The sequence below is a fragment of the Danio rerio genome, chromosome 20, assembly GCF_052040795.2.
Source record: "Danio rerio strain M-AB ecotype USA chromosome 20, GRCz13ab, whole genome shotgun sequence".
Taxonomy (NCBI): Eukaryota; Metazoa; Chordata; class Actinopteri; order Cypriniformes; family Danionidae; genus Danio; species Danio rerio.
This window is the reverse complement of record NC_141040.1, coordinates 53,102,501-53,129,963: the sequence shown is the minus strand read 5'-3', so window position 1 is coordinate 53,129,963 and position 27,463 is coordinate 53,102,501. Positions and strand designations below refer to the sequence as shown.

At 33.7% G+C, this 27,463-nt stretch overlaps 2 protein-coding genes across 6 annotated transcripts in view; one reads left to right on the top strand and one right to left on the bottom strand.

Annotated features, from left to right (window-relative positions):
* The window catches only part of cd109 (CD109 molecule), a 153,144-nt gene extending 143,062 nt beyond the window's left edge, over positions 1-10,082 (bottom strand). For all 5 annotated transcript variants that reach the window (XM_087298641.1, XM_087298643.1, XM_087298645.1 and 2 more), the window contains exons 1-8: positions 9,978-10,082; positions 8,005-8,171; positions 7,186-7,214; positions 5,186-5,422; positions 2,230-2,355; positions 719-758; positions 551-632; positions 371-464 (exon numbers count right to left, since the gene is read on the bottom strand). In XM_087298641.1, the coding sequence (XP_087154767.1) occupies positions 371-464; positions 551-632; positions 719-758; positions 2,230-2,355; positions 5,186-5,422; positions 7,186-7,214; positions 8,005-8,171; positions 9,978-10,048 (846 nt within the window). In that variant the 5' untranslated portion in view covers positions 10,049-10,082. The remainder of the gene's footprint in view (positions 1-370; positions 465-550; positions 633-718; positions 759-2,229; positions 2,356-5,185; positions 5,423-7,185; positions 7,215-8,004; positions 8,172-9,977) is intronic.
* A 3,199-nt stretch (positions 10,083-13,281) lies between these two features.
* naa20 (N-alpha-acetyltransferase 20, NatB catalytic subunit) lies at positions 13,282-25,917 on the top strand. The gene is given in 6 exon segments (NM_001014329.2): positions 13,282-13,362; positions 14,922-14,946; positions 15,069-15,159; positions 18,667-18,802; positions 22,685-22,830; positions 25,655-25,917. Coding segments are annotated over 6 exon segments (537 nt in total). The 5' UTR covers positions 13,282-13,309; the 3' UTR covers positions 25,741-25,917.
* The last annotated feature ends 1,546 nt before the right edge of the window (positions 25,918-27,463 follow it).

The following is a 27,463-nucleotide window of genomic DNA, read 5'->3' as shown; positions in this document are numbered from 1 at the left end:
TGTAAGGAACATCCCGGATCTGTTTCTTCGCCTTCTTTATTTTTTTTTATGTATTATAGAAGTATTGGATCGGGTTTCGGTAGATAGTTAAAATCAAATGACTCAGACTTGAAAGCAAAAAAACCTGATCAGGTCGTCCTCACCTTTTAATGTCACTTTAAGCTGAATACTAGTATCTTAAAAAATATCTAGGCAATTATAATGTACTGTCATCATGGCAAAGATAAAACAAATCAGTTGTTAGAAATTATTTAATAAAACTATTCTGTTTTAAAATCCTCTTTTCGTTAAAACAGAAATTGGGTAAAAAAAATATCCAGGGGGGCTAATAATGCAGACTTTTTTATGTGTTTGTGAGAAAGACACTCACCATTTCTGTGTGGTCATATCGCATTTCAATGCCGTTAAAACCATGAACAAATCTAACATCCATAAACCCACTGACAGGCTTCCCATAAAAATATCTGAGAGGAGAGATGAATCATTGTCAAATGTAATTATTTTGTGTCTCTAATGAATAATAAAACTGTTATTGAGGGCAAACACTCACTTGGCTGTGACCGTCCCCATGAGTGTGTCTTCACAATACAGGACTGAGGGAACGTCCAGCTTCACCTCGAATCTAGGAAGTACTGCAAACACATGCTAATTCATTTAATAACAAATGCACTGACAAAACGATGATCAAAATAAATGTGTGCAGTGCGTGAAATCTCACCATAGTAGTCCACAGTAAATGCTCTCTCATGAATAACATCCTGCGTGAAAAAAATAACAGTTAGTGAATGAGAAAGTAAAGTGACGCGAGTCTAAATGTGGTGATCCATAGTCCATATAGTTTACTGTATTTAAAGCCAGCCTATTATGCCCCTTTTAACTAGATATAAAATAATAATCTCTCTCAGTGTATATGAGAAGTTTCAGCTCAAAATATCACACAAATAATGTTTATAACTCTTAGAAACTGACCATTTTAGGATTTGAACTAAATTGTGGCATTTTGGTGACTGTAGCATTAAATTCTAATGAGATTGTGCGTCTAGCCCTCTTGTTTTAAAACCTAGTTATTGTTTTTTCCAAAAGTGAAGAAAGTCGTTTCGAGGGGACAAAATGTTTTGGTATTTGATTAATTTGATTGAGGGCAAATAAATTTGGACAAAATAATGAAGTACACAGACATTGTTTAGAACAAGAGCTACTATATAGAGAGGTGTAACGAATCATGGTTGATCCATGATTCGTACAGATCACAACCTGTGGTTTGGAATTACACACAACCCGCAGATTAATACCTTTTTTAGTATATTAATCCTAAATTTTTATTCATCCTTTAGCTTCATTCAAATCACATGAAAGCATTTAGGCTTTTCCAAAAATGTATAATTTTGATGAAAGAAGTTGTGGTAGGTTATTCGGGATGTGGTGGGTTTCTTAGGTTATTAAAGGTATTGTCTGATGCTAATTGTTTAGCCTGCATTAATGCATTCAGTCTAAGCTGCACGATTAATCATTAAAAGATCAGGATCTCAACACCCACGCAACATAAATGATGAATGATGGTGATTTGAATATGTTTATTAATCCTTTTAATCGCTTTAATCAAATCTGTGTTTGAAAAACGCAAAAATCAAGGAAGAGATCTAGGGCTCTATTTTGAGGATGTAGGCGCAAAGTCCAAAGTGCAGGGCGCAAAAGCATTAAGGAAAAATGCTGAAATGTCATCAGAGGAGAAAATCCCCGCCCACTAGTCATGACCTACCCCTCATTAGCATAGGACGTTAGCTTCGTTTTTGAATCTGCCACTATGCTGACACATAGGCATTCATAATTCCACCCTCTTTCAAAAAGAGCACAAACTCATTTGAATTTAAAGCGGCAGTCACCAAAATGACACAATTAGGATCAACGCCTAAAAGGGTCAGTTTTAAAAAAATACAAAACATTATTTGTTGGGTATTTTGAGCTGAACTAGGACTTAGTTTACATCTCGTAATACTAGGTGGCATAATAGGTCCCCTTTAATGCTAAATCTGCTTTAACCATACATGACAACTGTTCTCTGGGTCAACTGCAGATTCGAATCTATAGCTGTGATTTTTTTTCATAAACATAAGCTAATCATCTATTTATCTAATCATGACAATATTGATCTTTGAATCGAGATTGAAATCTTTTAAAGAGGAATCGTCCAACTCTTACAGGCAAAAAATGGTCTAATTTTTCACTTACATTGACTCCAGCTGTAATCTTCCAGGATCCGAGCGGTGGATTCTGAGAGATGTTCAGCTCTTTAGAAATGACGCCTAGAAAACTATCCACAGCGAGCCACTGGCGAATCATATTCCCCCTGGGATCCTGCTCGCATTAAAAAAAAACACACACACAAAAGCAATGCAATAAGTGCATTTGAAAACCCGATAAGCTCAGATTACACAAGCTATGTGGAAACTCATCCCATCAAAACATTTTGAGTAAACAAACTAGTAGAACTTAAACATTTTATTTAATACTACAACATCATGTTTGTGACGAGCAGGGTGGCACATAGGTGTTTTTTTCTTTATACAAGCTTGGTTATAATTAAATTGAAATAAAGAAATAAACTAATTTAATCAGTTTGTTTGTAAAAACAACTATTTATTTATTTGTATTTTGTAACAATAAACATATTTTACATTAGCTAGATTATGTTTGTGGATTGATTGTTGGGTATTGGGGTTCCAGGTTGGGTAATTTGTTTCAAAGTGATTAGTTTCAAAGTTTCTATAATTTATAAGTGATGGATTTCTCTTCATTGTTAGTCCTTTTAGTTATGTGCCTTAAATACTGTGAACAACTTCTACAGTTCTATGTAAATTAATTGAGAGGGACAGAGTTGTTTATAATTTTCACAATGACTCTATTTTTCAGCAAATTCTGCACATTTATAATTTGTCAAGACAATTGCACATGCTTAAAAAGAGAAATTGAAAAATTAGTAGCAAAATATTGATTCAGAAAAGCAGAGTAATTGAAGAGTTTAGATGCAAAAACCTCTAAAAGCCATTGAAATTTCAATGAAGCCATTGAAGACATTGAAATTTATCAGGCTCCTGTCTGTAGGTTCAGTAACTTTAGGATTATGGCATAGAATGCAAGTCAAGCCATTTTTATCCAAGAAAAATTTTCAAACGGTGATTCATGCCTTCATAACAACACGTCTAGATTACTGTAACGCTCTTTATTTTGGTATTTCTCAGTCTTCTCTCTCTCGTCTGCAGCTGGTTCAAAATGCAGCAACTAGAGTACTCTCTGGCACCCGCAAGCATGAGTCGGTAACTCCAATCTTAGCTGCACTTCACTGGTTACTCATTAAATACAGAATTGATTTTAAAATTGTATTATTCGTCTACAAAGCCGTCAATAATCTTGCTCCTCAGTACCTTACTGACTTGCTTTGTCCATATACCCCCTCTCGATCATTGAGATCTTACGATCTTGATTTACTCAACGTGCCCAGAACACGCCTTAAAAAAACGAGGCGATCGAGCATTTGCTGTTGCTGGTCCTAAACTCTGAAACAGTCTACCAATTCACATTAGACTTTCCCCCTCCATCTCTGTGTTTAAGTCTGTTTTAAAGACCTGTCTTATTTCTCTCGCTTTAATACTCCTTGATGTTTTATTGCTGTTATCTGTTAAATGTTTCTTTTATATTCTGCTTCTCTGTCTTTAGCAATCCTATGTACAGCACTTTGGTCTACCTTGGTTGTTTTCAATGTGCTCTATGAATAAATATAGTATTGTATTGCATAGAATATGCTCTTTTAAAGGTCTTTAAAATGAAATAACTCAACATACAACTTAAGGAGTCTGAGAAAAAAATGCTCATTTTTAATGGAAATTTCAGACGGCACTTAGAGGTTTTTACATATGAACTCTTCAATTGTATTTATTTTAATTCTATTTTTGTTATTCAGATATTTTTCATGACTACAATTTTTAACTAAAGAAGATTTTATACATCTGACAATTGCACATTTCAGAAATAACGATATGTATTCATGCTGATACATGGTATGTACAAAACATAGTAGCCTACCGTTCTCTTAAAACTTTTGTGTTTTGATACATATATTGATTACAACTTTAGTGTTAGTTTTAAAAAATAAATAAATAAAAGGCTCTGTTTGCCTCAAATCTTTAGAAAATTAAAAGTTTAATTTCTATTGTCTGTGGATTGAGATTTGTGTGAATTTATAACATTTAACTAACAATGAAGTAATTAGCAATTAATTAATGTTTTGAAATAAATTACCCAACACTGTATTTAAATTATTAATGAATGATAGAATGAATGAATGAATTAATTAATTAGTTCGTTCGTTCGTTCGTTCATTCAATTATTCATTCATTCATTCATTTTCCTTCGGCTCAGTCCCTTATTTATCCGTGATTGCCACAGCGCAATAAACCGCCAACTATTCGCGCACATATTTTACGAAGTGGATGTCCTTTCAGCTGTAATCCAGTACTGGGAAACACCCATGCACTTTGCATTCAAACACACTTTCATTCACTACGGTCAATAAAGTTCATTCAATTCAACTATAGCACATGTGTTTGGACTGTGGGGGAAACCGGAGCACCCGGAGGAAACCCACGCCAACACGGGGAGAACATGCAAACCGAACCAGCGACATTTTTGCTTGTGAGGCGACTGAGCCACCTTAACACCCATATAAATAATTGTATATTTATGTTATACTATATTTATGTTATAATATATATATATAGATTATTGTACATAAAATGTAGAGTATAAATAATATTTCCTCAGCCAAACCACAGATTCTTTTTTTTACACCAATGGTAACAAATGTCTGCATAAGAGAAACATCTGTAAATCGCAAAAATAGTTAATCTAGCAAAAACACACAAGAAAAAACACTTGATTTTTTATGTGTAATGCTTGCTGGAAACCAAAGAAATCTGCTGTTACCAAGTCAATTTAAGCTCACCTTAATACATAAAATGTTGAGTTCACGTAACTAATTTATATTAAGTACAAAGAATGTTTTATTTGAATATCTGAGTGAAATTAACTCATTCAATTAAATGTTATTGTTAGATATTATAGTGTATTCATTCATCCATCTCTCCATACACACAGCTAATGCATTTGTTTATGCTAACTAAACACTTACCCTTATAAAAATATCAGTCCGACCGCTGTACGGCTTTCCATCAGGAGTAACTGATACAACTCGAAATTTGACCGTCTGTCCGGGTTGGTAGTAGTTCTTGTCGGTCTGAATAAAGATGGACATGCACCTGGGGCTAAAGACCATGGAGGTGGAGTTGGAAAACACAAGACGAGTTCCTGAAAAGCCCTCCACATTCAGCTGATACGGATACCAGTAAGTCATGTCATCATAAAACACCTGCGAAGAACAAATAACACAAATCATCAATAAATATTGAGTACCAGTGATATTAAATCATAATAGTACAGCAAATTAGCATATTAAATTCCTTTTTGAAGGCTCATTATACAATTTTAATTCAATAATTGTAATTAATTTCTTTAATTCAGCTTTGAACCAAAGAAATAAACAATATTTTAAACTACTGCTTTTTAAATTAAACTGTATTTACAGTACCGGTCAAAAATTCAGGATTGGTACAATTTATAAAGTGTTTTAAAAAAGGTTCTGCCTCCCAATGCTTCAATTATTTTTACTAAAATAGTATAATAAAAATAGTACAAATGTGAAATGTCTGACTTTCCCTTAAAAAACTAACTTTTTATGTAACATTAAACCTATTTATTGAGTTTTTTTTAACAAGAAAGCAGTATTTAAAGCTTAGCAGACACAGCCCATTAATTTAATTTGTTTATGCATTTATTTATGTATGTATTTATGTACCTATTTATCTATTTGTTTTTTTTTCAAATATATATTATATTATATCATATCATATATTCCCTTTCTATTAATTTCTTATTTCTATTCTTTTTTCTTGTTTCTTTCTATTTATTTCTTATTTCTATTTCCTTGTTTCTTATTTTTCCGCATTTTCCCTGAATTTATGATTTTCCTTTTTTGTTTACTATGTCTTTGATTAATAATATTTAATAATAGATAATAATATATATTTTAAAATAGATTTATAATAGTACTTTTTATTAGTACGGTATCAGTTTCCAGTTTCCTTTCAAATATGAAGCAGCCCAAGTTTTCAACACATGATGATGATGATAATAATAATAACAATAATAACAATAATAATATTAATAATAATAATAATGATAACAATAAAAATAATAACAATATAACAACACAACTACCACTACTACTACTACTACTACTAATAATAATAATAATAATAATAATAATAACAACAACAACACAATAATAATAACAATAATAATAATAACAATAATAATACAAATAATAATAATAGCAATAACAATAATAATAATAACATTAATACTAATAATAATAACAGCAACACAATAATAATAATAATAACAATAATAATAATAATAATAATGATAACAATAAAAATAATAACAATACTACTACTACCACTACTACTACTACTACTACTAATAATAATAATAATAACAATAATAATAATAACAACAACACAATATTAATAATAATAATAATAACAATAATAAAATATTAACAATAATCATACAAATAATAATAATAACAGCAATAACAATAACAATAATAATAATAATAACAATAATACTAATACTAATAATAATAACAACAACACAATAATAATAATAATAACAATAATAATAATAGTAATAATAATAACAATAATAATAGAAATAATAATAACAATAATAATAATAACACTAATAATATCAATAACAATAATAATAAAATAATAATTATAATATTAATAATAATAATCTGCGATATTAAAATGATTTTTAAATTATTTTAATCATAGAAGTACATTTAATTGATTTTTAATTTTTTAAATATTTTTTTCAAAGTGTAATATTTCACGTTTACAGTTTTTACTGCATTATAAATCAAGTCTTCTTTTAGCATTAAAACACTAAAATATTGTACTGATCCCAAACATTTTGACTGATTCTAGCTCACAAACAAACAGCCACTGATGCAAGTTCAAAATCGATTAATTTATCTTATCAGGAGATTTAATCATAGATACTCACAGGTGGGAGAGACAGAAGTCTGCTGGAGCCTTTAAATCAAAGCAAAACACACATCAATGCTTGTTTGAGCAGAATGGAGGTTCATTTCAATGACACTTTACCACATTAAGCTACATCAGTGTAAGTGAATATAGGTTAGACTATAATTGCACCTTCAGAAACTGTAAAGTGCTTCCTGGAGGAACAAAAAACCTGATACCCACATTTCTGTATATATAATTATGAAATGTTTTGTAAACAATGCCATGCCCTACTAATACGTAATGTGAAGTAAAGGAGATTTTCTAAGAGTAATAAATAAAAAAGTGCATGAATATGGTTAATATAGCAAAATGCACAAATAAAATTAAATAATTACGTAAAAAAAAATGTAAATGAAGAAACAGATAAATAAATAAATGCTTAAATACATAAACTGACAAATAGATTTAAAGCAAATCTGTAAATTGGAAAAAATTACTGCATATATTTTGGCTTCCAAATATAAAAGGCAAAAATGCATACAAAATATGCAAATTGTAATAAAGCCATCATTTATTAAATGCATGAGTTAAATAAATGCAACTATAAACAAACACGCCAGAGGATGAGCTTGATGAACATTTTTTTTTTTTGCAATAAAATAATGCAATAAAACCACAAATCACAGAAACTAAAGAGAGTCAAATGAACTTTTCTAGTCATCTCAACTTATATTAACTATATTAAGATTTGTATAACTTAAAAAGTTGTTTAAAAATAAGTTAAAGCAACATAAACATTATTTGTTGTCTTGACTTTCTGTCGTTAATTATTTTACAGTGTGATGTTGATGTATACCTGCTGGGACGGTGCTCTGTGTTTGGGCCACACTGGTCTTTCCATGAGTAAGTCTGGCTGTGACATTGATGGGATAATCTGACAGAACGGTGACTGAAAATGTGGTGGGAACGCCACAGCGCAGAACTTCAGACACCGATATGAGATAGGAAAGGTTCTGACGAGCGCTGAAATCAGAAAATATTTTAATTCCACTGGATTATGAAAGAGATTTTATATTCCTAGTCATAATTATAGTTTTATTTAAAATGTAAGTTTTACATGGTTTGCATTTTTTGCCATGTGCCCTTAATTGTAATTGTATTGTATATAATGTTTATTTTTATCTATTTTTTTTTTTAGATTATAGTATGTGTAATTGTATTTATAATACTATCTGTTATGCAGCTAGGGTCTGAGAGTAACACAATTTCGATTCTCTGTATGTCAAAAAAGCTGACTTTGACTTTATTTCCATAAAAATGCAGGGAGATAGCTGAAATATGATTAATTTAAATATTTTTAGAAAGTCTAAACTTTAAACCTTTTTTTTTTTACGATAAAATATAATGTAATGTAATGTAATATAATATAATATAATATAATATAATATAATATAATATAATATAATATAATATAATATAATATAATATAATATAATATAATATAATATAATATAATATAAAACAATATAATATAATATATGATGTGATATATTATTATGTAATACAATAAAATAAATTATACTATAATATGATAAATTATAATATAATATATAAAAATATTACATAATACAATGCAATATAATATAATAAAATATTGTTTGATAAGTTTTTGTTAAAATAGTATAAACAAATTATAACTTTTTTTCAGCAAGCATGCATTATACTGATCAAAAGACAGAATAATTTCTCATTTTAATCTATTTTAAATAATTGCTTTTATTTTTAACCCCTCAGTAATAAAAATAAATAAATAAACGTTTTTGAGGAAACATTTGAATGGTAGTGTATTTATTATACGCTACCATTCAAATTATAATGTCTTGAAAGATGAATCTAGATTACAAAAATTAGACTATATATCTTTAAAAAAAAAAAACTACCCATAAATTAAAAAAAAAAAACAAGTGGCATAGTGTGTGCTTACACTAAAAATAAAGGCATTAACAAATTCATTAAACATTCCACTGCACAAAAAAGTTATTTATCTGTTTTTATATATATATATATATATATATATATATATATATATATATATATATATATATATATATATATATATATATATATATATATATATATACACACACACACACACATACATACCACCACTGCAAATTTAGAGCATAATTGAAGTTTGATTGAGGGTTATGTGTAATAATGCTTTTTAATAATCACCCTTAAAGGACAGATATACAGTTTAAGTCAGAATTATTAGCCCTCCTGTTAACCTTGAATTCTTTTACATTTTCCCCAAGTTGTTAACACAGATTTCTTCAACACATTTCTAAACATAATAGTTTTAATAACTCATTTCTAATAACTGATTTATTTTATCTTTGCCATGATGACTAAGACTAAGACTATGACTAAGATATTACTATAAGTATTCAGCTTAAAGTGACATTTAAAGACTTAACTAGGTTAATTAGGCAAGTTAGGGTAAATAGGCAAGTTTTTGTAAAGCGATGGCTTGTTCTGTACACTATCAAAAAATATATATTGCTTAAGGGGGCTAATAATTTTGACCTTGACTAAAATTGACCTTTAAACGATGTTTAAAAAATTAAAAACTGCTTTTATTCTAGCCAAAATAAAACAAATAAGACTTTCTCCAGAAGAAAAAATATTATAGGAAATACTGTAAAAAAATCCCTTGCTCTGTTAAATATCATTTGGGAAATATTTGAAAAAAATAAAAGAAAGTCTAATAATTTTTACTTCGAGTGTACGTAACTTTAATAAAATAAAAAAAATAAAAAAGTATCAAACCTTGATGTAACCATCGCTCCTCTGCAGACCAGTGAACACACCAGGATCCCAAAGAATTGAAGCCACTCCATTTTCGGGTGCTAGTCTCCAGTGAAAGAGTTTACTAAGGTACAGAGACCCGTAGAACGCTTTTAAAAGCGAGACTCAACACCTGATCCTGCATTACTCCACCTACTGTACACACCTGAGGGAATAACAGCACATTCACTGCACATATACAACACACTTACATAACACCACAGAGAGCAAATGAGAAATCTATTTAGAGGGATACTTTACCTTAAACTCTGTCATCATTTACTATTTTACTCTCCATTTATTATGGAATTGCCCTGTTATTACAGCTTAATAGTCAAAAGTTGTTACTTTTATGAGCCGCATGTTTGGACTTCTTCAACAGTTGGATCCAATGTCTTTGGGTGGCTCAGTGGTTAGCACTGTCACCTCAGAGCAAAAAGGTCACTGGTTCAAGTCCTGCATGGCAAGATTCTGGCAATAATGCAGTTTTGGTTTTAATGGATCTGCGCTCTGCTTTTGATACAGTCGATCATACCATCCTTCTGTCACGTCTGGAACATTGGGTGGGCATAAAGGGTTCAGCACTTCATTGGTTTCAGTCATATCTGAAATCCAGGTCTTTTTCAGTTTCTATTGGCCAATTTATGTCAACATCTGCCACTCTTCTGTGTGGTGTCCCCCAGGGCTCTATTCTGGGTCCAATGCTCTTCAATTTATATATGCTTTCTCTTGGTAATATTAGAAGGATATATAACATCTCTTTTCATTATTATGCAGATGACTCCCAGCAGTATGTTCTTTTAAAATCTCAGAACTCCCAGCAGTCTCGAATTGATTGTCTTCAGGATATTAATTGTTGGATGGCAAAAAACACTAATTAATAATGACAAAACGTCCTTAAACTTAATAATGACAAAAGTGAAGTTATTCTCTTCGGCCCCTCAAAAACAAGAATGTCTTATATAGTGGGCTTGGGAAGTCTTACACCATATTTTAAATCGCAAGTAAAAAATCTAGAAGTTATCTTCGATTCAGAGCTTTGTCTAGAAAACAAATTTGCTCAGTCGTTAAGAATAGTTACTATAAGCTGAGGATCATCTCCAGACTCAAATCCATTCTTTCCTTTTAAGATCTGGAAAAATCATACATGCTTTTATCAAGTCCCGCCTAGACTATCGCAATTTCTTTTATGTTGGTCTCCCTCAATCTTCATTGGCACGGTTGCAGTTGGTTCAAAATGGGGCAGCTAGACTTTTAACAGGCACCGAAAAACAAGCTCATGTCTCACCAGTTTTAGCATCCCTTGACCTCCTGTTAATGTTAGAATTCATAGATTTTACTTACTGTTTTTAAAGCAGCACTGAATGGGCAAGCACCTTATATATCTGAACTTATTAACCTACCTGCAGTCAACTCCTCTGCCTATAGGTCGTCAAATAGAATTTTACTGCAAATTCCTCAGTCACTATTCAAACTGGAGATAGAGCCTTTGCAGTCGCTGCTCCACGTTTGTGGAACCAGCTGCCACCGGACATTACGAGTGCTTCTTCTATCTCTATTTTTAAGTCCAGACTTAAGACACATTTTTATTTAATTGCCTTCCCAGGCTTTTATTCTTTTGTGTGCATCAGGGGCGGACTGGCCATCTGGCAATTCTGGCAAATGCCAGAAGGGCCGGACCATTTTTTAAATGTGGGCCGGTCAGCTATTTTTATTTTTTTTTATTTTTTAATATTTATTGTTTTTACATGCAGGCAGCTTTTATCTCTTGCAAGATGTGAGTATTATGATGATGATGATGCTAATAGTAATAATAATTATAAATGTTAAGCATTGGCCCAATCAGCAATGACCGGCTGGTTTCGAGATGGGCCGACCCAAAATCTGGCTAGAATGTCAAACAAACAGTAAGTGCAACACAAGCTAATTGTCAGAGATGGACCATAAAAAAAGGAAAGGAGGTGCCGAAAAGCTCAGAGAAAGCAAAAAAAAAAAAAAAAAAAGTCAAACTCTGCCAAATGCATAAAATTAACAGATATAGTCTTGAGAGAGAGCAGCGGAGGGGCGCAAGAAGGTTGCTTTTTCGAGCCTTGCCTGGGTTAGTTGGTGTTTCTGTGTGGAGGTTGCATGTTCGCCTGGGTTTCCTCCTGGTTTCCCTCACAAGTCCAAACATGTGCTGTAGATGAATTGGGCAGGCTTAATTGTCCGTAGTGCATGTATGTGAATGTGCTGTATAAGGGGTTTCACAGTGGGTTGCACTTTGGAGGGCATCTGCTGCGTAAAACATATGCTGGACAAGTTGGCGGTTCATTCTGCTGTGGTGATCCCAGATTAATAAAGGGACTAAGCCGAAAAGAAAATGAATGAATGATCGCATATATAAATTTGTTTTTGGTCTAGTCACATACATTAAATGTTTAAATATCTATTACATATATGGTACTGCTTATATTATTTCACCATCTATACACCAAATTAGTGAATATGCGTGTCCGTGCAAGGGGCTGTGGCAGTGTAGTAATGTGGGCTGGTGTGGCTACAGTGCCAGGGCTGATTTTTTAGTCCCAGTCCGCCCCTGGTGTGCATTGTTGCTGTCATACTATTATTCCTATTATTACTTTTATTGTTATTTTACTGCTTTAGAATGTGTGTTATGGTTTTGTTCAGCGCCACACTGAAGTTACTGTAAATGTGCTTCATAAATAAACTTTAGCTACTTACTTACGTTTCAAGATTTAACTGCAAATGTCACATCCATAACACTGGAAAGAAGACAAACCCAAAAAAAGATATTTTGAAGAATGTTGTAAACCTATTTTTCCTACTATGGAAGTCAGTGTTTAAGTTACAGGACATTAGCTTTCTTCAAAAAAAAATATCTTATTTTGTGTTTAAGATAAGTGTGTTTCATATAAACAGAAGAAACTTATAAAGGTTTGAAAGGACTCGAGGTTGAGTAAATAGTAAATAATCATTTTTTTGAATGAACTGTTCATTTAAGAGGAGACTGATGTGAGGAGTTTTGATAGACAGTAAAATATTTGAAGAAACTAGCATCATGTTTTCTATTTGTGAACTGAAAGTCTTACTAATAGCCTATATTAAATTCTAACTAACTAATAAATAAAGAATTCGTTAAGTATAAAATATTAATTCGTTATAAATGAATAGTTACCTTACATCGAATAAATCGGCCTGTGTTTTTCCTCCATTTAGCCGAACGATGTCGCTGTCCAAACCACCAACAGTAAAACGTACGTGTGACGTAGGGTTGAGAGGTCAGAGCGTCGTCCTGTCCTGCAACACACTGGAAAATGACAACATTACGAGCTTTCACGTGCGATGATCTGTTTAAATTCAACAATATGTGAGTTATTTGATTACTAGTTATATAATTACCATTTTAGAAACGTAACCTACTGTTGTGGCTTGATTACAAAGTGAGGGTGATACGATGTTACTCAGTACGTTACCATGGTATACCCATTAGCCTTTACTCCACAATGGTATCACTACAGTTAACAGTTGTTATATTTAAGTTCAAATGACTGTGTTTTGAACTAGTATGTAACTGCTACGCCATCGTACTTTCGTGAAAACCATGGTACATGTACATGTCTGGTGGTTTAACGTTACTGTGCACGTATATATTGTTATTACTAATAATGACGATTCAGGTAATGTTCAGCCATATATCTAGTTGTGATATCAGATTTTTGCCTTTATAAATGTTATTAATTGGACGCTTACTATTGTATTTGCCCACATAGGACCGTGTACGACAAAATAGTCATAAGTATCACTATATAACTATAACGTTACATACAACTATTCAAATATAGCTTATGAAAATCTGTAATCTGAGGGTTAAAAATAATAAAATAACGAGAAAATAGCCTTTAGATGTGTCTAAATGAAGTGGATAGGAATGCACATTACTAACCAAAACATTTTTGATATTTTTGCAGTAAGAAATATATAAAATGTTAATAATGATTTGATTTTGGCATAAAAGTCAACCATCATGACACATTCAGTGTATTTTTGGCCAATGCCAAAGATAAAACAGCAAATTAGGACTGGTTTTGTGGTCTAGGATCACATACACTCACCGGCCACTTTATTAGGTACACATTACTAGTACCAGGTTGGACCCTTTTTTGCCTTTAGAACTACCTTAATCCTTCATGGCATAGATTCAACAAGGTACTGGAAATATTCCTCAGAGATTTTGCTACATATTCACATAGTTGCTGCAGATTTGTCGGCTGCACATCCCTGATGCAAATCTCCCATTTCACCACATCCCAAAGGTGCTCTATTGGCTTGGAGTCTGGTGACTGTGGTGTGGAGGCCATTTGAGTACAGTGAACTCATTGTCATGTTCAGGAAACCAGTCTGAGTTGATTCCTGTTTTATGACATGGCGCTTTATCCTGCCGGAAGTAGCCATCAGAAGACGAGTACACTGTGGTCATAAAAGGATGCACATGGTCAGCAACAGTTCATGTAGACTGTGGCATTGACACGATGCTCAGTTGGTACTAATGGGCACAAATTTGCACTGACAGAACTGCCTCTCACTGGATATTTACACTTTTTTGAACCATTCTCTGTAAACCCAAGAGATTGTTGTGCGTGTAAATCCCTGTAGATTAGCAGTTTATGAAATACTCAGACCAGCTTGTCACCATGCCACATTCAAAGTCACTTAAATCCCCTTTCTTCCCCATTCTGATGCTCGGTTTGAATCATCTTGACCATTTCTACATGCCTAAATGCATTAAGTTGCTGCCATGTGATTGGCTGATTAGACATTTGGGTTAACGAGCAGTTGGACAGGTGTACCTAATAAAGTGGCCGGTAAGTGTGCATCTGAATGAATATGCTATGCTAATATTTACATTTCTGTATTTTTATCCCACAGTAATCTGGACCCCCTGACAGAAACAGTATCCTTTAAGAAAAACTCACTGACATCTTTGTCTAATTAATCAGTTTGTCACTAATCTAACTAATTGTCTTCCTCTGTATTTTGCATACTTGTCCGTTTTTCTTAACTTTCAATGAACAGTATGGAATTCCCTTCTATCTTCAGTATTTGGCTCATTGGCCGGAGTATTTCATAGTAGCTGAAGCTCCAGGCGGTGAACTGATGGGCTACAGTGAGTGCCTCTTTCTAATTTATTTTAGCTTCAAATTAAAGTGAATATCCAGACATTGATTACTCATCTGTATGTCATTCCACACCTGAAAGTCTGACTTGAGTTTCCTCTGTGGAATAAACACTTTGAAAATGTTTACATGCATACTCATGCTGCTCGCTTCCATATGTTTTAAGCAAACTATTTTGCGCTTGAAATGGGACAAGTTCCTGTATAAAATGATGTACAGTACAGTACTATGGGTTAAGGGGAGAGTATGGAAGGTAAAACGTACTGAAGATGTCTTTTTTGAAAAGTGCAGCAAGTCATTTAGACAAACATGTCTTTATATAAAAGGAAAAATGCACTATTAATTCACATTTAGATCATTCACATGTATTAAAGGGATAGTTCACCCAAAAATAAAGATTTCTCACTTAAGTGGTTCTAAATTTGTATGCATTTCTTTCTTCTGTTGAACACAAAACAAGATATTCTGAAGAATGCTGGGGAAAAAAGCTTTTCATCCACCTATTTTTGTGTGCATTTTGGAATGGAAATGCCAAAATATCCATAAATGTATGTACATGCATATGTAAATATGCATAAAACAAACATTTTTAAAAAATTTATGAAAATAGAGCCCTGCACAGGCCTTAAATCTAAGCCCTAGTCCGGCCCTGGCCCGAGGTGCACAGGCTGTGGCCTGGCCCTTGTCCGCCAGCTCATAAATATGTTTGGCTCAATCCAACCCGAAGCCCGTTTTTTTCCCTTCAAACAGCTTATACTGTTACAGCCATTAAAATAGACCAGATTTGTATTTAATATGAAGTTGATGTCTTTTCTATTTATTTATTTTTTATCAGAATAATTGAATAATTTAGAGAAACGTTCGGAGTTGTTGTTTTTTTTTTTCCGTTTTTTTTTTTTTTTTTTAAATGTAAGTTTTAGTTTAAGGCTGTACTCACACTGGGTACAGTTGCCTCGAACCGGGCCAAAGCACGCTTGTCCCCCCTCCCGTCTCCCCCAACGGCCCGCACTCACACCATAATCGGGCAGGGCACGCTTACGTATGCTGTTCAGTGAGAAGCGCTCTCACTCGGCAGAACAGTGGAGATTTCTCTAGTTATATCGTGTCAGTCGTTTGATATGCAGTAACATGCAGTCAAATATTTCGCCAAACAGTCCTTAGGGATGCGGTGACACGCAGTCAGATATTTCACCGGACAGATCCGCCACTTTTGGCGCTCATAAACAATCATAAAGTCCTCGTGCTGCAGGAATGAGGAGGTTTGCTGAAGGTGCACAGCTGTCGTGCAGTGAGGGGCTTGCGTCTTTAATAAACTACGGCAGTTTGCGTTCACTGAACAGTAAGAATGATTTATAAATTCATATGAAACAGCCCCTTAAAAGTCACGTCTCGCTTTCAGTTTCGGGCTTTGACGCGTTTTGTGAAAGCCCAAGTGAACCGCGCTCAGGCCCACCTCTTCCAACCGGGCCAGGGCCGGCCAAGTGAACCGTGCTTGAGCCCGATTGAGCGCACACACTTCTCAAACGATCCGGGAAACGGGCCTGGGCACGGTACGGATGGCATAGTGTGAGTAGGCCCTAAGTGACATTGTTATTCAAGCGGTATGTTGTTTACAGTAAGTTTACTCAATTTAACCCAGTGGTACCTGCAGCCGTACGGCTGTATGCAATGCGTGTTACTACCATAAGAGGGCACAAATTAATGCAGATCATTTATTTATTTATTTAATAAATAATTTAAATTGATTATTAAACCGTATACACTACAATATATTGACAAAGCAAAACAAAACAAAAAAGAGAATAAATAAAGGTGTGTGTTTGTGTGTTTTAAAGTGTGTATGTACTTGCATGGTGGGATATGGGTAAAGAAATCTATTGGCTTTAGTTTTACTGGCGGCTTTTCTGCACACAAAAACTTACAATGCAAAGAGCTATTGTTTACAACAAAGTTCAAAATGAGTAAACGCTCTTTAAAACAGCTCAACTTAATTGAGACATTTGCCAAAAGGCCTAAAACTAATGAGAGAAATGTTGATCCCCGCACGGGGTGGAGACCGCAGTCTCATCAGCACCTGAGCCGGGGGAACTCCAGCACTTCAGCCCGTGTCTCTATCATTGAATAAATCAGATCTGCTAGCTGCGCGGCCTCCTCACATGAAATCGCTACCATTCAAGGTGTTTCAAACAATTTTAATTTTAACTTTATTTAGGCTAGATTATTATTTTATTTGACAATGCAGTTGATGTTTTGGCACTAAAGCATATAGTGGTATTGTTTTAAAGCACTTCACCTCTCACGTTTTTCTATTTCATCACGTAGATAACTGACCAACAAAAATATATATGAAAACTAACAGACAAACTAAATGAAATTCATTTAAAAAAGATATCTTTTCCAAACAAATATATTAATTTTATTTTTATTTGAGCCTATCCATTACTCAACTGTGCGGATGGATGATTTGTTGCAGTCAGTGGAAATTAACCACAATCCTCTGTCATATATTTGCTAATTTTTTAATAGGTCATAGTTTTAAAGATTTTTCCTTGAGCTGATTTGTTTTTATTATATTTAGATTTCAAAGCAACTATATTAATATTCAAAAAGAAACGAATTATGGCATAACGAATGCCCTTAAATAATGTTTCCTTTGACAGCAAGCATCAGTGTTCCTTAGATTGAAATAAGAATAAGGGATGATAAGGCAGGGCGGTGCTGGATTTTTGCATAATTGGAAATAAAATCCTGCAGACGCCCCTGGACTTACAAGTTGTGCATTGTGCATAACCAGTTGGCTCATCATTTAAAGTCGTCACTATTAAAGTAGTTGACCAGAAGTTTGTCCTTCCTCTAGCGTTTTTGACAGTTTTAAGTTCGCCATTGGCAATTTTTCTCTTTATGTTTGCTATTGTACGTGGCTGGAAATCTCTATGCGCAAGTTTTTTCTAATGCAGGGCCGAAGCCTGATATGCGTGCTAGCTATGATGTGAAAATTGGCTGGAAGCCTAGCCCGAGGGGCATAAAAAAGTCGGGCTCGGGCTCAAATGCAGGGCTCTAGATGAAAACACATACACAGGCTAAATTTCAACATGCAGCTCAATAAAAGTAAGCAAATTCTATCTCTTTCCTACAGGGAAAACCAGCAACAATCAATAATGCATCATTATATGGTCTCATGGCTGTGCAATCAAAAAATGTCATAATAATGGAAGTCAATAGGGCAAAAACAGCCACAAAAATAACGAAAGGGTAGTTTGCCAAAGTGTATTGTTGAGGTATTGAAAAATGTCTAAGCATTTTCCCAAATTATATATATCAAAATAAGATTTGTCAGCAAAAATCATTCCATTTGCTGAAACAGAGAAAGCCGTGGCCAAATTAAGACTCAAAATCACTCCAGAGTGGATGAAAACATCCTCGACAGCACAATCAAGGGTAAACTTATTGTGAATATTGCTGTATGAATAACCTGTATGTCCATTGTCATCCTGCAGTCATGGGAAAGGCCGAGGGCTCCGTCGCCAGAGAGGAATGGCACGGGCACGTCACTGCCCTCTCTGTGGCCCCAGAGTTCAGACGGCTGGGTCTGGCTGCGAAACTCATGGAGATGTTAGAGGAGATCTCAGAAAGGTGTTGTAGCATTACTCGTTCCAGCTACAAACTTATCTGCTAGATAAAATGCATGTAAAAGAAAGAACACGCTACTGAAAGTGTAACATTCATCAAGCTAAACATGACAACATGCAGTGCTCAGCATAAATGAGTACACTCCCTTTTACAGTTATGTCAACTAACATCTATAGGAATAGAAAGATAATACATTTAACTTAAAATGAAATTGAATCCATTTAAAAAAAAAAAAAATATATATATATATATATATATATATTAAGGGTGTCCTGATTCTCCAAATCCTCGATTCGATTACATTTTCGATTCTAAAGTCACGATTCGATTTTCGATTTTGAATAATTAATTAATTAATAACGAATTAATTATTAGTAGCCTACCGTTTAAAATACCTGACTTGCATGGTCTTTGTTTTACCAATAAACAAATCATACAGTAAATGAATAAAGGTAAGTTACACACATAATTACAACCTGTCAATCACTTTTTCTGCGGGACTCGTGATCTGTGTCGTTATAATGGCGTCGGTAAAAAAGGTGCACAACCAACATAAACCAGCCAACAGTATCTGAGGTGTTCGCTAAAATGACTAAGTACTTGTGTGAAAGTAAAAGATGGAAGCAGTCTACTGACTCGCTGAATGCCTTGACCCGCTGTCTCGAGCGCATGACAATGTGTGTGCGTCTGTATCTGTATGTGAATGAGTGTGTGTGGTCACGTGATGTGCGTTTTCAGCGGTATTGAGGAAGGAGGGCTGCTCAGAAATGCTACACGCCAGTGTGGATGTGGATCGTTGTCGTTCTAAAATGCCATTTAAAAACAAAGATATATTAGTGTAATCAGGGCCTGAGTGTGTATTTTTCGCGAGCGGATTTGCAACTGGGGCGGGGTGGAGGATCGCGATGCGCCCATCGTCTATCATCCCAACCGTAATACGTACATAGCAGAGCTTGCAAACTGTGTTTTTTTGTCGACAAAACGAACGTTGTCAACATAACTAACTGGAAATCCAAAAAACTTCCACACCGGCGACTTCATTGAAAGAGGAGAGGGTTTAAGCTCTGTCAACGGGTCTCCTGCTTCTGCAGTTTAACAAGCACTTCAACAAGCATGTTTTTTTCCCGCTTGGCAAGCCAAGCTAACGTGACATGGGGGCGTGGCAGCATCGACGATTCTATTTTTTGATTCGATAATCAAAGTTGAGCATAAATTTCGATCGATCTTGATTAAAAATCGAAATCGTGACACCCCTAATATATATACACAAAATCAATCAAATTTTGTAAATTTCTTAGTTTCTCTGGATTTTCCCTGTTTATTAACATTTGATTTAATATTTTCCCCCAACATATTCATTTATGTGTGCTAATTTCTGGACTTTTTATTACATTAGTCCCAGTTTTGGCTTTGGTTCTGACTTACAGTGGCGGATTTAGGCATGGGTCATATGTGCGATTGCCCAGGGTGGCATCTTACTGGGGGCAGCACGGGGAGACAAAATTAAGTGCCCCAGTAAAAGCTTTGAGATAAGATTTACTTTATGCAAGTGTATAGAGTGGTTATCCAAAAATAAAGACATTAGGGGCTATTCATATCTGGTGTCTTTTGCACACGCAAGTTTGTTATTCTTTATGTGTAACCGAAACAACGCTGGTGAAGGCAAATTGACGCAAGTGTGAAGAAAGCCATTGCTGCGCGCCTCAAATGTGCTGCTCTTGATCCCGGTTGTTTACATGCACAGCAATATGCGTCAACATGCAAGTGGACAAAACTAAAGTTTTATATAATATGATGCTGATGATACTTTGATTAAGCATGGCTATGAAGTAGAAAAGAGGGATAATGAGTCAGGGAGGTAACTAAGACATCATATGTTAATTCTCAGCCATGAGTCGGGTCTAAGACAACAGATAATTCTATAAAACATATTTTTTTTGTATTCTATTGAACTGTCATAATTAATATTCATGCAAAAGTCTTACAATATTACTCAAGTTGTGTCTTTACATTGTTTTTCAGTTACATTTTGGATTGATTTATGTTATTTTTTAGAATAATAGTTGTATAATAACCATAAAAAAAATAATTGTTGTGTTTTTTGAAAATAAATAAATATATTTAAATGTATTTATAATTATTATTTTAAATGTATATATTAAAAATATATATTTAAATATATATAAAGTCAACCACATAGTGTCTTCGTTTCTTGGGGGATGGGGAGGGGGTATGTTTGGGGTGGTTTCGGTGGTTTATCATATCGCTTTTAAATTATTCTACAGTAATATATATATAATATATATTACTGTAGAATAATTTAAAAGCGATATGATATGATATGAAAGCATCACTCAGTTGCTACAGATTTTTCAACTGGTCGTTTTTTGCTCCAGAACATCCCCAACGTTCATTTATGCTTCTACTAGACTGACATCTGATAATTGTGGAGGTCTTCGGAGTATAGGGGACTCGTTGTTATGTTCGAGAAACCAGTTTGAGATGATTGGAGCTTCGTGGCAGGGCTTGTTATGCTGCTGGAAGTAATAATCATCACAATAAGGGTTCACTGTTGTTATACAGGGATGGTCATGTGAAAATCCCTGTATATCATCAGCAGTTTCTGAACTCAGCCCAGCCCATCTGCCACTAATAACCTTTCAAAGTCAAAGTCATTTCAACCATTGAAAACCATATAAAGGGATTGTTCACCAAAATAAAACATTTACTCTCAAGTATTTTTTGTCTTTTTAATCTAAAATCTCTTTTGAATCTGTTTGAGCAGGCTGTGAATTATGACTGGTAATATATATATATATATATATATATATATATATATATATATATATATATATATAGTATAAAGATAGTTACATCTTGGATGACCTGTGGGTGAGGAAATTTAAAGCAAATGTTCATTTTTGGGTGAACTATCCCTTTAATTAGCATCATTCAAATGCTTGTAGTACCTAAAAGCAGAAGTGTAAAACGTTTTGCTTGTAAAGTTTATTTATTTTTTTTTTTACTAATGTTAGGGTTAAAAATTCTCCACTATTAAAGAAAAGAAAAAAAAACATTGCTTAATGAGTTCAAGTGCTGCTCTGGTCATTTCTGACCCATAAGTAAACAGGAATGTTAAATCACATTTCTTCTACATCCTGATGCTGCATTTGAGCTTCATCAGATTTTCTTGACCACATCTATTTGCTTAAATGTATCAAGTTTCTGCCATGTGATTGGCTGATACTACAGTATATTTGGCTTATCAGTATACACTCACTGGTCACATTATTAGGTACACCTTACTATTTTAACTTTGTGCTTTTTGGATGAGCCTGTGTAAATTGTAGCCTCAGTTTCCTGTTCTTAGCTGGCTGGAGTGGCACCCAGTGTGGTCTTCTGCTGCTGTAGCCCATCCGCCTCAAGGTTGGATGTGTAACGAGTGCTTATTTGAGTTACTGTTGTCTTTCTATCAGCTGGAACCAATCTGGCCATTCTCCTCTGGCATCAACAAGGCATCTGTGCCCACAGAAATGCCGCTCACTGAATATTTTTTCTTTTTTCAGACCATTCTCTGTAAACCCTAGAGATGGTTGTGCGTGAAAATCCCAGTAGATCAGCAGTTTATGAAATACTCAGACCAGCCCTTCTGGCACCAACAACCATGCCACGTTCAAAGTCACTTAAATCCCCATTCTTCTTCATTCTGATGCTCTGTCCACATGCCCAAATGCATTGAGTTGCTTCCATGTGATTCGCTGATTAAAAATTTGGGCTAACAAGCAGTTGGATAGGTGTACCTAATAAAGTGGCCGGTGAGTGTATATTATATTTGGTAGAGTATCATTTTCTGTCCTGATTGCAAACCTTTTGTTTTCTCTTTAGAAAGGGCGGATTCTTTGTGGATCTCTTTGTGCGAGTTTCCAATCAAGTTGCAGTGAACATGTACAAACAGCTTGGCTACAGCGTGTACAGAACGGTTATTGAGTATTACTCTGCCAGTAACGGTGAACCTGATGAAGATGCTTATGGTGAGTTGTTGCAAAAAGTGACATTTATAGTTTATCATAAACTTTCTATTCATCAAAGTATTTTAAAGTTTGATGGGGTATAAGCACATGGACTTTTAATTGTCACTCAGCCAGCCCCAACAATTCTGGTGAACTGTCTTGCCATTACAAAATCGATTACAATTTTGAATTGAAAACAATTTAATTGTTACAAACTAAAATTACGGAACAGATTATTTATTTGATAACTGGGAAGCAGTGTTGCCAGCTTAGCAATTTTGTTGCTAGATTTAGCAACTTCTCATGCTAGACTAGCAACTTTTTTTTTCAAAAAGCACCTAGCAACAAATTAAGCAATTTTTAACATTCGCCTGGCTACTTTTAGCTATTTTTAACATTCATTTGGCTACTTTTAACATTTTTTTAACATTCGTTTGGCTACTTTTAGCAAATTTTAACATTCGTTTGGCTACTTTTAGCAATTTTTAACATTCTTTTGGCTGCTTTTAGCACTTTAACATTTGTTTGGCTACTTTTAGCATTTTTTAACATTCTTTTGGCTGCTTTTAGCACTTTTTAACATTTGTTTGGCTACTTTTAGCAATTTTTAACATTCTTTTGGCTGCTTTTAGCAATTTTTAGCTTTTGTTTGGCTGCTTTAACATTTGTTTGGCTACTTTTAGCAATTTTTTAACATCCGTTTGGCTACTTTTAGCATTTTTTAGCATTCGTTTGGCTGCTTTTAGCAACTTTTAACATTCATTTGGCTGCTTTTAGCAATTTTTAACATTCATTTGGCTACTTTTAGCACTTTTTAACATTTGTTTGGCTACTTTTAGCAATTTTTTTACATTCGTTTGGCTACTTTTAGCAATTTTTAACATTCATTTGGCTACTTTTAGCAATTTTTAACATTCATTTGGCTGCTTTTAGCAACTTTTAACATTCATTTGGCTGCTTTTAGCAATTTTTAACATTCATTTGGCTACTTTTAGCACTTTTTAACATTCGTTTGGCTACTTTTAGCAATTTTTTTTACATTCATTTGGCTACTTTTAGCAATTTTTAACATTCATTTGGCTACTTTTAGCAAATTTTAACATTCGTTTGGCTACTTTTAGCAATTTTTAGCTTTTGTTTGGCTGCTTTAACATTTGTTTGGCTACTTTTAGCAATTTTTTAACATCCGTTTGGCTACTTTTAGCATTTTTTAGCATTCGTTTGGCTGCTTTTAGCAACTTTTAACATTTATTTGGCTGCTTTTAGCAATTTTTAACATTCATTTGGCTACTTTTAGCACTTTTTAACATTTGTTTGGCTACTTTTAGCACTTTTTAACATTTGTTTGGCTACTTTTAGCAATTTTTAACATTCATTTGGCTACTTTTAGCACTTTTTAACATTTGTTTGGCTACTTTTAGCAATTTTTTTACATTCGTTTTGCTACTTTTAGCAATTTTTTTACATTCATTTGCCTACTTTTAGCAGTTTTTAAAAAGTGACTCAAAAGCTTGCAGGCTTCACTCAGAGTAAATTGCTGGCTCAGATTGTTTTTCATAACTGTTAAGTTACTGGTATTTGTTAACATGTATAATTGTTGGTAATTTAGGTAGCAATAAATTCCAATAGTGCTATAATTGTTGTCACTTTCACAAATGTGTTAATTTCACAAGTTAAAAAGATTAAGTACACAAGCTTGTTTAAAATAATGTAACTTCATTATGTTATATTTAAAAGAAAAAAATTCTTATCAAAAAGTCTTTGTATTACTTTTACAAAAAGTCAACTATTTTTCATAAAAATATAAATTGACAGATTTCAAATAATGTTTTTGCTGAGATGGCCAGTCTATTTAAGAAAATTAATTATTTTATTTTACAACATAAAGATGCAGTTTTGAGTTGTGATTACACAATGACGTCATCACGCAACAAAATATGTTAATAAGAACCTATTTATTCTGCATCTGGATGTAATGTTTTAATATAATATATATTATTGTCAGATAGTACATGATGACGTCATTGATATGCAAATTAGTTTGTGCCGTCATCTGGCAACATTTAGCTACTTTTCATTGGAAATAGTTGGCAGCACTGCTGGGAAGGAATATTTGAACCTATCAGTTTACAATATATTGATGTCCTGTTTTTCTGGGCTTTATTGGTAATAATGGTCAGGAATGTTGGTCTATTATTGCCATTTTAGCATAAAAAGAGGATAGAAAATTGTGGAGTGGGCTAAATCTAAAAAAATCATCTGTCTTTTTTTAGTAAGTGTAATTTTTTTTGGTTTTATTCTTGCCATAATAAAAAATATATTTGTAGAGCAACCCATGTTCTCTACCCATTAATATTTTAATAAACATTAATAGGCAGAATTGTCTGAGATAGAACAAAAGCAAGTGAAAGTTTGATTTAAAAACATCTTGAATGGTTATAAATATTCATTAAAATAATTTATATAAATTATAAAAATAATCAGTTTAAAAATCTTTAATGATATTAATGATATGACGTAGTTCCGGAAACTTTCTACTTTGTTTATCAGTCTGACTTTACGGTCAGTTTCTTTTGATCGCTCGCTGTCGTTTTATAGAATATCACAACGGCGAACGCAACAAGTATAAAAGCCTCGTCCGTTTCACGAGGTGCGCGATGTGGCGCCAGGCGAAAGTATAAAGCAGCAGCAAATTTTCTCAACAAATATGAATCAGTCTCTTTGAGCAGCATACTAGAATGATTTCCGAATGATAATGTGACGAGATTGAAATAATGATGCTGAAATGCTTTTGCATCACATGAGTGAACTACAATTTACAATTTTCTTTTTATATATTTGACAGATATGAGGAAGGCTTTATCCAGGGACACAGAGAAGAAATCCATAATCCCGCTTCCACATCCTGTCCGGCCAGAAGATATTGAATAACACTAAGATGTGGCTCTCTGAAATCATCAAATTTCAGCTGGGAAAACAGACTTTTTGCTTTTATGGGACAAAATATTGTTTTGAAATGTCAGAGAGCCACAGATTATCGGGTTAATAAAGCTGATGCTAAATGACAATGGAATTGTAGTTACATGAAATAAAACGATTAAGCAAACACTTGGTTTGTTTGTCTTTTTAAACCAGTTTAACACTTTACTACAAGGTTCTATTAGGTAATGTTTGTTTACTAAAATGAACAAAAAATAATACATAACAATATTTATTAAACATTTTTAATGTTAGTAAATGAAAACAGCCATCCATTGTTAGTTCATGTTAACTCACCTTGCATTAACTAATGTAAACAAGCAAACTTTGGGTGTCAATAAAGCATTGCTAAATGTTGAATTATGATGAATAAAGGCTGTACAAATTAGCATGTCAAGATTTTGCCAAGTACCAAGCGATCCTGAATTAACATCTATACTGATCCTGGAACATCAGTTTTGTTGGAAAATGTATTCCATACCTGTTCCCTACTCCTAAACCCAGCCTCAACTAAATTATTCCCAAAATCAGAGGGGAATAATGGCTTATTTTTGGGAGAAATGCTTAGTACTTCATTATCTGCAACTCGTTTGTGTTCTGATCACATGTCCTTGGCTGTACACTATATCAATAAAGTGTTTAGTCTTTTAAAAACACTGTGGTAACACACGGAGCCACTAAGCATTGTTCTTATGATGTTTTTCTACAGGAGGAAAACGCAAATTACTTCCAAACACTTCAGATGTGGTCTGTGTTAGTAAATGCAAGACTATGAAATCCAGGCATAGCACTGTATGACAACACTTCAGATGACTGATCTAGAGCCTACAGCTAATCAATCTGTCAATTTCTGGAGTGCATTACAGCTCTTACGAAAAAAAAAAAAAAAGATAAATGATCCTAAATAAAACAAATGTATTTATAGAGATGGTACATAAGTATATAAATTCACTCACCTGAGAAACGGTGGCCACTTGAATGGTTTGTGAGCACATATAAGTGCACAAAGCATGCCATAGCATCAGGTAATTGCAGGAAATAATCCCAAAAGGCAATTGACTGCATAAAACAAAACAAAAATATGATGTACATGCAGAGTTCAGCAGCTAATCAGCCGGAATCAGCTCAGGTGAAGTGACTGTGACCAGCACGACCTAGTTGTCACTCAAGTGGCCATGCCCTTGCAGACTTAATATATCTTAATAAAATGAAACAAATGAGTTATAAAAAAAGTTCACAGTCGTCATGAAAAATAATATTAGCATTATGCACCAAAACCATGTTTTGTACCAGGCTGTAAATGTTTTTATCAGCTGTAAAATTGGCCAACTTAGCATTGCAGACATCTGGAGTTCCTGAAGCCAGCCCCCAAAGGCCAGTCGATGAGTTACAGTTACAGTTACTTCCGTATTGGCTTTACGAGGGAAAGCGGGAGGCTGCAGCTTAGAAATAATCCACCCCCATCGATCAGCAAATGTTAGAAATGTGTGTTTTACACGCAAACACTTTTAATTAAAATAAAAGGCTTTTTGTTCGAAAGTAGAGGCTTGGTTCTTTGTTTTGATATATAAAACGTTCTTGTGTCCCAAGTAGAAAATCTTCTGAGCAGTCAAATATAGGCGAAAATCGTCCAAAAAAAAGTGCTATCTGTGGCTGGAAACATTACAGTTTTTCT